Below are 14,309 nucleotides of genomic sequence, written 5' to 3'. Positions count from 1 at the left end.
ACAAGCATTTCTTTCACATGCTCACGTATTGTAGGTTTGGCAGCGATGCTGGCGTCCAGCTGACTTCTCCTCTCATCAGTATGCTGCGCGGTGACCCGCTATGTGGCCTGGTCATGTTCCCCGGGGCGGCAGGGGCTCGCCTCCTCAAAACGCTGCCAACAACCGGAAGATATTCCTAATATTGTCAGGTGCCGGCGGATCAAGTTCAAATCAAAAGGTGTCTCTTCAGTAAAGTTTAGCGGCGAGGAGAAAGTCTTCCTGCTGGCTTTCATTTGGACAAAAGACATAAATGTCAGTTCTAAAAACGCATTAGGGAGAGAGCAGGCCACTGCGAGTGCTGTTCACAACCTTTCAAACTAAATTCATCAGCTATACACACAATTATACTACCCGCAAGCACACAAACCGTTTCTTGGCAGTAGTGTTTCCCGTCCTGTGTGGATTTATTGCTGCAAAAGGAGAATATGTTGTGATTGGAACAGATTGCTGTTCAGTCAGATATATTAAATAGAAACTGACTTTTCTGATTGACATGAAATACAATTTTCCTGATTGCATATTTTGTGTGTGTTTGGTTTTTTTTTCATACAGGACCACTTCATTTCCTTCCCTGTAACATTTACCCTGTGGACTCTTTGTTAGTTAGAAGCATGTGATTTATAGGTAGCAAAGACCCCAAAATAACAGCAAAAAGATGAACAGGGAAGCCAATTACGGCACTACAATATCTGCGTCCCTTCCTCTTTCAAAATTCCTGCAGCAGTATGAGCCGTATGTCTTTGGCGCAGCGTTTTGAGTTATGGGCTTTATTTTCTGCTTGATTTTTATTTCCTGGTTGATTTGATCTAGTTTTACATTCTCAGGTTTTCTTAGTTTTGCAGTCTTGTTGTTCCTGTTTTTAGTTCTGTTTATGTTTCATTCCTTGATTCAGTTTATCCTTCCTCCCCTGTGCTCCCCGTGTCTTCTTGTTAAGTCTCTGTCTCTGTTTTAGGTGTTTTCATGCTTTATGTTGATAGTCATTTTGTCCCTTGTGCCTTGTTTTTAGTTTTACTCCCCCCCTTGACTCATTTTCTGATTCAGTTTAGCTGTCTTATTTTTCCCAGCTGTGTCCAGCTCCCCTCGTTGCCCTTTTTTGTATATATAGTGTCTTCTGAGGAGTCTTCTCCTTAGTCTTTCTCAGTGTCTGTTTTCATGTCCCATGTGGTTTCTTGATCAATGTTCCTGTGCTTATACTTTGTGGTTCCTTTTTGGATTTTATGTTGCAGACTGTGCTTCTCCTCTGGGGCTTTGTGTTTTTGCCTTGTGTACGTTGTTACAGCCTACTAAAACGACTTGCTTTCTGTTATGTCCTGCCTGCTTTCTGTGTCTGCATTTTGGGTCCTCATCATCACGCTCTGTGCAGTCTGCATCTGACACCGTGTTGGCCTACTCTTCCCGGTTTATTGGCCATTTGGGCACACTTAGTAACAGCAGGCTTTTTTGGTTGGGATGCATAACTACTGGAAACAGTGTCTTCCTGCCTAATTGAGCGAGGCCCCAGTCACACATTCCTAGAGACCGGTCAGTGGCGCCCTGGCAACACCAAATCACTTGGGAAAAAAATGTGTATTCCCTAACTGGTTGATTTTATTTTATTGTGTTTTTTCTTTATTTTTAACAGGGACAATGCACATTAACCCATTATCATCCAAGGATCAAACAGGCTGCCTGGACCTATTTTATAATTTCAGGAGCCTTTTGAATTTTCTCTCTATCCCAAAATGTTTGAGGAATGATGGTAATGTGAAGCACACACAGTTACAGTCATTTAAAGAGTGCTTGTAAAATGGGCCTGCTGACATACCAGTGGTAAAAAAGAGTTAATAAATATTGCTGTACATGTGCCTGAGTTAGCAACAGGCTAACATTCATCCATAGTTCCGAACCAGATCTGAAAAACAACCTAAAAAACCCCAGCCTGGAGGTAGCTAGCTATTGCTCGGTAAAACGGAGTGAAAAATGAGACTGTTTGCCTTCAAAGTAAAAGTTTAGCTTTTTGAAATAAATTGTTTGTAAGGCACCACTTTTACTTCAAAGGTGAAGGTTCTCCATTTCCTTTTATAAGTTTTGCTAGTGATCGGGGTTAGCTAGTAAGTGCTTATAGACAAATTCAGCATTTTTTCAAACATACTACCGGCAACTGTGCCAATCGGCAAGTGAAAAAGGCAATCACACTGAGGTTTTTGGTACAGCAGCCTCTTTGTGAGGGCAGCCAGCAAACTCCAGGAACCGATCAGTGAATGAACATTTACCGTTATAACTGTTATAACAGTTCTCTAGGCCCCTAATGTCTTGTGGCATTACAGCAATGGAGATTGAGGCAATAGTGACTATAAGAAATGTCCTCTCCTTGATCCTGTGCATTTTACCGTAAGCATAGATTCATACTCTATAAGAATATGTTGTGCAAATTACACCAGCATTGCATCTCCAGTCATTAGGATAGTGGATGGTTTGCTTTTACATAGTCCCTGAGAGGCAAATTTGCTGGACCTTATTTTAATCTTTGGCTATTTTAAAATTTCCATAACAGTTTAATTTAGTATCATAAAAGAGGCTGATATATTTCCTGTTAATTAACCCATTGATCAGTTAATGGGCTCCAGCATACTCAGAAGATATTTGGCTCCTCAGCATCTTGACCTGCACACACACAAAATAAAGTATATGTGTGTTTATGCTGGTGTATGATGAACAGCATAAGTGCCCACCATAAATGTATATATAAGATGATGAACATGGTGTAAAGCCAAAACAGGAGCTCCTTAAGTCTGCATTCTTTCTAATGATCAGCCGGTAATGATTGCAAAAAGACCAATTACATAAAAGTCTGTGAGAAAATGATCCTTTAGCTTCCTTGATCTACAACCTCATCTCACTATTTGAAATGGGTTTATGGTCTCTAATACTAGTTTCACATCTTATTGAATAAAACATGATGTCCATTTTGTAAATTAAGTTCTCATTAGAGCCAAAGAAGGAGGGCCCACTTAAACCGGGCCTACGTTGTGAACGACAAGTTACTCCTGTATAAATGTGTGGTGTCCCTGAAGTTTCTCAGTTCGGTCCAACACTCACATATAGGAGATAGGTATTCATTTGCAATGAAAGATGAGCGTTTATAGGTGGTTCCCTCTAAAACTGTTCTTCCCTTTGTGTGTGTGTGTGTGTGTGTGTGTGGTTGGGGTTGGAGTGGGGTGGAACCTATGTGGCCTTGAGCTGGTGGAGGCTATCCACGGTCCATCCGTGTGTAACTGATATGGCAGCGATGTGCACTCGTGTGGCTAATGGAGCAAATGATGGGTGAGATGTGAGGGCCGGGCGACGGCGAATTGGGGTCATTTGGTGGCGGAGCCTCGTCCGTGTAATCTACAGTTTCATACACGCCTTTTGTGTTTCTTTGTGAAACAAGCTTCGGCTCGCTGTGGCACTTTTTAATGGCCTCATCTTTCTGAGTGATCGTTGGAGTTACACGGCGCGTTGGCTAATATAATCTGTACCCCAGGGGTGTGTGTGTGTGTGTGGCTGCAGGGTAATATATATGTGATGCGGAGAGAAAGGGAGAGCAAAATGATGAAAAAAAGTAATTGTATGTGTGTGTGTGTGTTTGTTCACATGCCGGCTGTATCAAAGGTCTCCATGTTAATGGTAATAAGTTGGTGTGTGAACTACACCCACTTTAAGGACGCGCAGCAGTGCTCTGGACTTCTGCTGCACTTATATGATCAATGCTTATTACAAAATGTGTGAGTGTGCGTGTGTGTATCCGTGTCCATCAACTGTGTCTGTGCGCATGAAGGCTTATTTTAATTGTTGCCATGGAAACAGAGTGCTGCCAGAGAAGTCCAGATTCAAAGAGGGCATCTCTCTCTCTCTTGCTCCCTCTCTGCTCGTCTTTTTCCTCTTGTTTCTCCTCTTCTCCTCCATCCCGCTCTCTAATCTTTGCCTCTCTCTCCTGCTCCTCTCTTCCTCTCACTCCTGCTTTTTATTTTTCTCCTTTTTTAAAAAAATCTTTTATGCCTCTCACAGAGGTCCTCCTCCTTTTCGTTTCCTTTGCCCGCCCTCCTCCTCTCCTTTTTTCTTTCCTCATGCCTCTTATCAGCCCTCCCTCGATCCATCCCTCCCGCTTCTCGGGTCCTTCCTGGAGAGTGGTGTGCAGTTGACTATTAACACAGGGACCTGTAATTAGCGCTGACGAACCTCCAGCAATTAGTCTCGGCTAAAGAAGTTGTTCTGTCATCTCTGCGCCCGTCCCTTTATCCCTCTTTCAATCTCGTCCTTCCTCTCTGTCATTTCCTGTCTAACTAGCTGTCAGCGTCGCTTTGTTTTAGCGGTTTTTGTTCTTCTTTGTACCTTCCATCTGCCTTGTTAACAGCAGTCATGTACAAGAGACACGCACAATACACTGCTCAGAAGCAAGTTTATGAGAAACTACACCCCCATCGCCCTGGGTATGTCTGCCCACGAAACCAAAGTGAACATCTATTCCCTCCGACTGTTACACCTACACCAGCTATATGCTGATAAGCTCAAGAGGACGCATGCCCTCCCACTCACTCAGATGTAAACACACAGAGAACACAGACATCTTCTTTTTCATGTCCGGCTTCATCGCTCCAGCTGTCTTTTTCACCTCTCCTCCGATCATTTCTCTCTTTTCCTTTCCTTCGGTCGCTCACCTGGCCCCTCTGCATCTTCGTTAATGAAAAGCTCTATAAATAATGCGCAGGGAAGAGGGAATCAGACAGCAGGCAAGAGAGAGAGAGATACGGTCAAGTAGAACGTGGGAGGGAGGTGAAAGGATGGAGGGACGGACAGCAGACGAGTGAAAGTGCTTAAACTAGGCCAATAGGGGTTGAGTGAGGTGGGCGGGTATCATATCAAAGCCTCGCGAGCTGCTCCGAGCACCTTTGCCGTCAATCCCTTAATCAATTCCGGCGTCAGTCGGTTTGTCCTCGTCTCAGGTCGGCGTGTCAGTCATCTCGCTCCAGACAGTTAGTCAGTCAGCTGAAGTTGGCGAGGAGCCGTCTCTCCCTCCATGTGCCCTTTATGGTTTTTGAGTTTGCTCGCTCTGTTCATCCCTCCTTCCTTCCCTCTGCTGCACTCTCAGGCGTCTCATCTGGAGGGAGAGTTTATATCATCCTTATACTATAGTGCTGCTTCAGGAGTCCGCATGAATAATTGATGCTTGTGAGATTATACTTGAAAACTCTGAACTTTAGCTAGATATTCATTAAAAGATAAATATAACAAAGCTATATCATGACAACAGCAACCAGCACTGTGGGTGTGTGAGAGGAGGCGCAGCTAAAGCAGTGCTTTATGTTTAAGATGAAATATAAAATATTTCTATAAACTGTTGAAATGACCAGCAGTTTGGATCTTTGCTGATATTACGCAGAGTTGTAAAACAAAATGAATACATCCAAGAATATATTTACTGATTTAATTAGTAAAACAATACATGAAAAACACCTCAAATCAAAAACTGTATTTGGCTTATTCACCTTTTCTCATTTGCACTCATTTCACTCCAACTCAGTTTTTTGCTTTGCTCCCATTTACTGCTGCAGCGGTTCCTCTTTTCTCTGCTCTCAGTGTTTGTTTATCTCCGCATACACAAAATAGATCCGACAACTCGCAGGTGAAGTGAAGGAAGCAATGATTTAGTTGATGCTGTAAGGAAGCATAAGTATAATAAAGTGTAAGTGCTTCCTATCAAGTGTTACACCCAATGTAACGTAATAAGACGTTTTTAGTCACCTGAACCCAGTTTGCAGTTAAATCACAAACTACTCCAAACAAACAGAATCTCTTAGCATAGCAAGTTTGAAATACCGCCAAACTTCCATGCTCTCGCTTGTCTTCAGTAGCCAAGGCTTTGTTATAATTTCTAAAGTGGTCATGCACAGTAGTTCTCCAGACTTGTTTCTTTCAGTCCTTGTACTTAACCATTTTCAGAGGAATTTTTTTTTTATTTTTAAGCCATTGAAAACTGACCTATGAGTCATGAGAACAATCATGAGAAAGCATCTTATTGACAGCAGCTTCGTTTTCAGCATGACAATGACCACAAACACGCTGCCAATGTACTAAAATCATACCCAGATAGAAAAACACACAGGGGAACACTATCAGTGTTACTGAAGCAGTGTTAGCTTCCCTACAAGTCGGTGTGAAGTGATGATGGGTGGAGTAAACACTGCATGAACTCAAGGCAGAAATGTAGCTTTTCAAATCGCTGTCAGTCCAATTTCTGATCCAAATATCGGATCTGTGTATCCATACCAGAAATTTGACCTCATCTCTTATCTCTATTTTCCTTTTAAAGTTTGCTTTGTCTTGATATTTCTCTTCCTTCTTTGCCCCATTTCTTTGAACTGACATTGAATTATGCTTTGATTCATATGATGCATCTAGCCCTGATTGGCAGTTCATTTGTTAACCTCTGTTTCTCTTCATCTCCCTCTTCTTTTTTTCTCTTTCCTTCTTCTCTGTCATCTTGTTTTGTCAAATCTCTGCCTACCTCCTTTTCTTCTCTTTCCTATCTCCATCTTCTTCTCCTCCTTGTCTCGGCAGGTATTACTCTCCCACTCCTACACCATGCCTGTCTGCGGATGCCGCGGCTGCTCCCCACCTTGCGGCCATGCCAGGGCTTGCTCTGGCACCCCCTCGGTTGCTCAGGAGCAAGAACGGGTCCCAACCCTACATCCACCCCCGCCGCCATTCCACCACCACCGCACCGGTTTGTCTCTCTGCCTGTCCCTCCTTCTCCTGCTCCTCTGCCTTCTCCACCTGCCCCCGGCCTGCCACTCACGGAGAGACAAGCCCGGCGGAGGAGGTGGTGGCAGCCACTATATTCCCATCCCTCAGCCTCCTCCCCACCACATGGCCCTGCCCAACATCTTGCACGTCTTCAGCATCGCTGTCGTCCTGGTGGGCAACTCCAGTGAAGTGGCGCTGGCCGGGGCCCGAGAGAAGGAAGACTTCATTCACATGGCGCCGAATGTTGAAGTGCTGACCATGAATGAGACTGACCCTAAGAGCATTATCAAGAGCATCTGCGACCTCATGACGGAGCACTGGCTACAGGGCGTGGTGTTTGGGGATGACACTGACCAGGAGGCCATCGCCCAGATCCTGGACTTCATTTCAGCCCAGACGCATATCCCCATTCTCGGAGTACGCGGAGGCTCCTCCATGATCATGGCTGCCAAGGTAGGTCACTTCCACACAAGAGGACAGCTTTTGTAAAAAGGAATTAGCACCATTTATGTGTAGGTGGTGTCTTAATATTAAGTGCCGGTCTGACATGAAAAGAAAATACAAAATATCCAATTATGCCAAACCACACTTACACCTCCATTTCAATTCCTGTCTTGTTACTGGGTGACCGGCACAGACAACTTATCAAACTGGCACGCTAGAGGAGAAGGTAACGCTGTTTTTGCTTCTCACAAGGCCAGTCCTCACTCTAACCTTAAATCTCAGCTGCGTTTCATTTCCGATTGGCTGCTGTCAATCACGCTGTTCCCGCTGCTTTCCCCCCGTGAAATCTTGTCACGGATTGATTACGTTTTCCAATCAACAAAAGATGGATTTAAACTCTCCAGACGTAGCCTAGGCAATGGAAAGCAACCCCGGCCTTAAACCTCTGCTATCAAATAGGTGAGTTTGTATTTGGCAGTAAGAGTAAAAAAACTGTGGTTCTGCACTATTCATGTGTGCAAGTGTGACTTAAAAATGACATAAAGCACTTTCGTGTAATTTTATGTTATAATGAAGCCTTAATAAAACAGAGAAAGCATAGCTTGACTGTAACAGAGGGCTTCTTGACTCTTCCTCCACCACCTTCCTGTTCCTGTTTGCAGACATGCAGACATGCAGACAGACAGACAGCAATGCTAAGCTGGGGTGTCTCACTTGAAAGACAAAGTGCCAACAGAGCTGATGCCAGTGACAGGATCAGCTGGAGATTGCACCAGAATAGAGAGCTAGATCTCTGCCTATTTACTACGCCCCTGCCTAATGGGATAAAACAATCTGCTGCTGCTTTATCTGTGTCCGCCTGGGATCTGGATTTGGACTCTGCTTCTCAAAATCAGCTCATTCATTTGGTACTGGCTGGGAAAAAAAACACACAGTTAAGGAAAAATGTATAGATCTATGATGGAGAGTGAAACCTGGCGTCTCAGTCTTATCTCTGCCATCCACGTCTTCATGTAGTCATCCTCTAGTTTGTCCGCGTACCCTCTTGGTGGCAACAGGTCGTTGCGCCAGCAGAGATGTGAGCTGCAGTGACACGCCGAGGCCAGCGGCCACCACTGAAACTCTTCTCTCTGTTCCTTCTCATTAGAGCTCTAAGGAGCGAAGTGGCAGAGAACCGTCCGCTCCCATTTAAAACTGCTCCACTCCAATTGCAGACACTGCTGCTCGGCGGACACACCTATGCTCACAGTTCAGTCCTCGTACAGACACGCACCCCCACACCCAGACCTGCTAATCACATTTTTTTTAAAGAAAAAAAAACTGTATAAATCATTTCAAGAACTCCAATCGTCATCCAACTGTGTTAACTATTAAAATTTCTATTTGTGCTTCACCGAATGCAAAAACACAGGCTGAAGAAAATCCACGAGAAAGAAGGAATGGGCCCTTGTGAACATGTTTGTGTGTGTGTGCAGCAGCGGTGTTGTTAATTAAGTGCACGTGCCCCTAAGTGCACCAGGCGGTGGAAAAAGAGCAGCGTTTTGTGGAGAAGGATTAAATGGATTTCCCCCAACCGCAAGCCAGAGACTGCCTCCCCTGAGAGCTTCCTCCTGGCTGCGCTGAGGTCCGGGGGAGTCAGGAGGGACGAGGTCGCGCTAAGGCTCAGTGTCCCCGAACGGATTTGTGTCTGCCTAATGGGCTGAGACAATGGAGTGCCGAAAGTATAGCAAGGAAGGATCAGAAGGCAGGAGAGTGAGGGAACGCAAAATACATGAGTGAAAATAGAGAAATTGAGATAGCGGGGGGAGGAAATGAGACTGAGGGGACTAAATTCTACTTTGAGGGAAAGTGGGTAGGAAGGGAGAGGTGGGACGTGGATCAGGTGGGGTTCAGATGGGGGCTGCCTGTAGACGAGACGGGCAGATGTGGCCAGAGGGCACAAAAGTAGTCAGTTTAAGACCATTCAGACTTGAGGGGAAAGGGGGGGGATACTGTGTCTAAAAGTGAGTGGTAGGTGCTGAGAGAGATAAAGAGAGAGGAAGAGGAACGGGAAAAGTTTCCTCTCCCGCGGACAGCTGCGATGGAGAAAAAGCGATAAAGTATGGAAGATAAAATGAAAGGCAGAGTTATAGAGCTTAAGAAAAATTGGCTTGTGGTATTTGTGTTTTTTTTTTCTGAGAGAGCATCTCAAGGAAATGGACTGACAAAGATTGGGAAATAGGGATGGAGTACGGGGCGTTTATCTTAGGGCTCCTAATCATCACATGCTCGCGCGCGCGCGCGCACGCACACACACACACACACACACACAAATGAGTGCATCCGCCAAGATTGAAGGCCAAATGCTGCTATTACAGTTGACAGGATAACCCCTCCTTTTTCATTACACATCCGAGGAAAGATGATAACAGGAAACGACGGAGAAGGTGGGGAATGTTGTGTTTGGGGTTTTAGTGCGTGCTGGAGAGGAGAGTTTTCAGGACTGGTACAAGATAATTCCATAAAACGGGCACTCTGCAGGAGAGTAAGTGTGAAGAGTCAAATTGGATCTTTATCAGAAAAATACTCTTTTTCATGCATGCATGAGTGTTACTTACAAAGCAGTATCATTACCAAGGAACATGCTTTGGGGCTGAAAATGACTCAGAAAAAGCAGAAACTGCAGTTCCCTAAATTTCCACTAGAGGCTGACTCCAGATGTGAGCGGATCCTCATGGAATCACATGTTCAGTAGACAGTAGACAGCGGAAAACACGGACCTAGCTTTGGGGTGGGAAAAACGCCAATGCTAAAAACTTGCATTCTATCTGAAAACCACCAGATGGCGATACCTGTGGGTGCGCAAAGACGTCCTCTAAAAGTCTATGCGAAAACGGATTTCTGTTCTGACCTCCACAAACATTTTCCTGCAGAGTTTATGAGCGCACTCGTTTGGAATCATTGCAGAAAAAATTTGGTCTTTTTTTTAGTAATCTCGGTGATACTATGTCTCAAAATAGAGGATTATCTGTGGTGTGAAACTGCACACAGTGGTTTCAGTCAGACTCGCCATCATATCCGGCTATTTGCAGCTGAGACGCCAATGGTGAGTAGCTCATCTCATTTGCCAAGATGCAAACGAAAAGCTGAGTTTACCAAAATACACGTGCACACGTGGACAACAGCAAATATCTGGTTTAATGTGCAGTTAACTTTAGTAATAGCTTATCCTAAACTCCAGCTCAAGTCAAGGTTTCACAAAGCAGTAGGTGACATCACAGCAGTTACATCCATCTTTGATACAGCCTACAGTCAGAGATCATTACCCAAAACACTAAGACTCGTTTGACATCCGTAACAAACAAAAAGCTCCAAGTGAAGGAATTACCCAGGAATAAGTGGGACTCTAGCTTCCACATTTGTTGTGTATCTCCGAATAGCTCTTAGTTGTAAGTGCATTACTTTAACAAAAGTAAGCTTGTATGAGCATGAAAGCAGAAGAGTTAAATAGATGAAAGGCATGGGCGGAGGAATCCAGGTGGGTCCATATTAGCACAAAATGAGGAAGAAGGCGGATGAAGAGGGGAAAGGTGAGCGATGGATCAAGGCAAAGGGCACTCACATCTCCCAGAAAGTTTCATCACTCAACCAAGTGACTCCTTAAGTCCCAGCTCATATAAACAGTACACAGTTCCATTAGGACATTAAAACTAAAAGTAAAACCTTTGCCTAACAATAAGTCACAAGCTTAGGTTCTTGATTCTCAATATACAAGGAGGCCTGCGGGAAATGAGTCTTCTATTCAAGAATTAAGGCATTTTATCCATGTCTCATTTACAGAAGCATTTTCTTCCATGTCTAAGCCTTTTCTAAAATTCACACTCAGGGTTCAGTATCTGCTATATTTTAGCATGCAGACTGGAGAAGCCAGGGATCGAACCACCAACAAACCAACCACCAACCGTAACCACATTGTACATGTGAAAGATGAACTCTTAGATCCCCTCCTTGGGTTAACGATGGTCATTCCCTTTTCACGTAAATGGACTCTTTGACTCCTCATTCAAACCAGTGTGCCTTCTTTTTACACTTACAGGCCCATTAGGTGTAAATACAGAGCAGAGTCCTATCCTGATGAGGTTGCTCTTCTATTTTGTGCCATCCACTTTGTCAGAGGTTCCTTGGTTTCCCTGATATATAATTCCCAGGAACCACGAACCACGAACCCGTTTTTGTAGTATTTTGGGGTTTGAACAAATGCATCTCAGCTGTTCCGATACTCCTGACACATAAAGGATCACCAATGGCTTTTGCTTGGGCAGCGTTCGTTCTTCTTCTCTTCTGAATCACCCGGAGCTTTCTTTTGGCCTCTTCCCAGCTTTGTTAAACGCTCAGCTGGGATAAGCACATTTACTCAGGGCCTCTTTGATATGATGTTCTCCTGCTTCCCTGGCTGCTGTGTCTGGCAGGGACGGTGTTCGCTCTGTGTTGTAGCCTCCTGATGACACCCAGTTTATCCTCCAGTGGATGATGATACGAGTCAAACCTTAAATACTGCTCTGTATGTGTCCACAACAGAATCAACTTTCTGGGATTTCCTTTCCTTTACTATTAAGCCTCCATTAACACTCTCACATCTATATCAATGAGTAAGATAAATGAGGTAGGGAGGGATAGAGGGATGACGATAAATAAGAGGATGAGTGCTTTGTGTGGATGGCCACATGACTGAGAAAACAGAGGGAGAGAGGGGAGTTGGGGAGTGACACAGACCTGTTTGCAGCAGTGGTGTTGCCATCTATCCAAACAAAAAGAGAATCTGCCTATGCCTGGATGGAGGAGGACGGAAGAGGAAGAAGAAGAAGACGGATCGAGCACAGCTGTCTGCACGTCTGTGAGAGACTGGATAAGATAAAGACGAAAGAGAAAACAGAGGCACTCATCTAACTGTTTAAGTGCGTGCGGGTCTATAGGCATCTGTGTGTTTGTGTTCATGTAGCCAACATGACTGTAGCTGCCAGTCCTTTTGTCACTAGTGATTTCCAGCACCACCCTGTTTGTTGTAGCACTACAGTGTCTGTTGGACTGCAGTAATCAGCATGATCTAAAGCTCTGGCTAATGCTCATATTATCAAGACATGCGGCGCTATTTTCCTCAGCTTGTCTAGAAGGTACGGCTTTGTAGTGGCACAAATAATTGTAGTTGTTGCCGATCACCCCCAGGGCCACTACGCAACAAGAATAGTGAACCAATCTGAGGGAGGAGGCAGTCGTTGTAGATTAGGAGGGAGATAGCATCTGCTTGTGCATAGGATTTAGCTATAAGATCGTCAGCAATTAACGAGAAAAAGGGGAACGCAGCCAACCCTGATTACTGGAAACTGTAATATAATATGAATAACATTTGCACACATGCAGGAGGATGCAAAATGATGGCACACATGCTCCCCCCCCCATAAATGTACAGTAACATGTGTCACAAGGGGGATTAATGGATGCATATTAAACAGATATTCTAAGAAAGTCTAAACTGTTTCCACGACACCATCGCATCCACACACAAAGAATCCACGGGGGGATGCTCGGGCGCTCGGGCACACAAACAAATCTGTTCCGTCACATCCATTGTGCGACTGGCAGCTTTCTTCAGAAGCCAAACAGCAGGATGCGATCAATTAACTTTTGCCCAAATAATTCAGCCGTTTTCACCGCTCCAAACGTGGTCATTTGCACTGCGGGTGTCCTGAGCCTTTTGTGAGGGGAGAGAGAGAGAGCAATTTCGTGAGCGCAAGTCGTCCCCGTCTGCGTGCCTTTGTGTTCAGAGGAGACCGGGCTGATGTTGAACCGGAGCCAGGCGTAATTGCCGTGGAGTGCGCAAGTAAGCCAGTTGAACCATTTAATCACAGCGCCAAGAGGGAATTCAGTGGTGCAATTAACACCCGTACCTCCGAAGAAGCATGTTCCGGTCATTCTCTGTGTGTATGTTTTACCCTATAGTTAGGAGGAGCTGTTCTTTCAAATTTTGGGCCCCAAAAGAAACAGACTTGTTTAGGCGTCGTTTCTGTGCGCTCACCGTGCCCTCTTGGGGTTTTTATCCGGGGCGGTTGAACATAAACGTTTCTGCATTTATATTCCCAATTAATGTCCTACAATAGCACCTATTGTTGCAGCAATCACCGAGGTCCTGTACTCTATTAATGTAATGTGCCGTTCGGCTTGGCAGGACCGCGTCCTCGCTAAAACATAGATGCAATTAGGAGCAATTTGTAAACGATAAGAGAATTAAAAAGCGAGTGTTCCTCTGCCTGACGTCTCTCTCTCTCTCTCCGAGTTTCTCTTTGTCTGTTTTTATTTCTTTCTTCATTCTGTTTCTGTCTGTTCCAGTCTCTCATCTGTGTCCCTCGCCTCTAATTGTTTAATTCATTTGTGGATTTTATTATTTTTTTGTGTCCAGAAAAGCATATTGAACCCCATCTAACAGCTTTCTGATCTATCCTTTCATCCCAGCTATGTTCTCTTTACTTTCTTTTCCTTTTTTTTTTTTTGGTTTCATCCCCAGGTGCATCTCGGTCAGCTCATTTACTGTCTGTGTGCCTGTAGCAGTGTCCCAAACGGCTGCTTTCAAATGCAAAAAGATTACTGGGAGATTTCTTTTTCTGGAACTTTGCACGTGTTTCGAGATTGTATATATACTTTTTACTGTTACACAAAAAAATGCTCATTGAGCACATATATAAACGCTCAGCTGAATCCCGAAATTTACATCGTGGGCCGCATACAGCCTACTTTGATCTTAAATGGGCCAGACCATTGTAACTCACCCTTTCTGCCAGTGTAAAGAAGTTTAATTACACTTTTAATCCCTGAGATATCATAACGTAGAGAAAAGAAGTGCAATTTCAACTGTATGCCTCATGATAAAGAAATACTGCTGTAATAAATGAAAGAAATCTGCCAGAATGACTTTTTGGGCTTAAACTATAAGAAATAAATGTGTAATAATGCATAAAAACGCATGTCATTGCCCAGACTTAAAATAAAAATAAAACAGATAGTTTTGGTCAACTCACAGAAAACATTTT

General features: G+C 44.2%; 1 protein-coding gene across 2 annotated transcripts in view; it reads left to right on the top strand.

The window, feature by feature from the left end:
- LOC134625956 (glutamate receptor ionotropic, NMDA 2B-like) overlaps positions 1-14,309 on the top strand; it is a 138,296-nt gene that overhangs the window by 31,380 nt on the left and 92,607 nt on the right. For both annotated transcript variants that reach the window (XM_063471376.1, XM_063471375.1), the window contains exon 4: positions 6,619-7,257. In XM_063471376.1, coding sequence (XP_063327446.1) covers positions 6,619-7,257 — 639 coding nt within the window. The remainder of the gene's footprint in view (positions 1-6,618; positions 7,258-14,309) is intronic.

The sequence above is a fragment of the Pelmatolapia mariae genome, linkage group LG4 (genome assembly GCF_036321145.2).
Source record: "Pelmatolapia mariae isolate MD_Pm_ZW linkage group LG4, Pm_UMD_F_2, whole genome shotgun sequence".
Lineage (NCBI taxonomy): Eukaryota > Metazoa > Chordata > Actinopteri > Cichliformes > Cichlidae > Pelmatolapia > Pelmatolapia mariae.
Note: the sequence above shows the minus strand (reverse complement) of the source record. Positions and strands in the feature narration are given on the sequence as shown.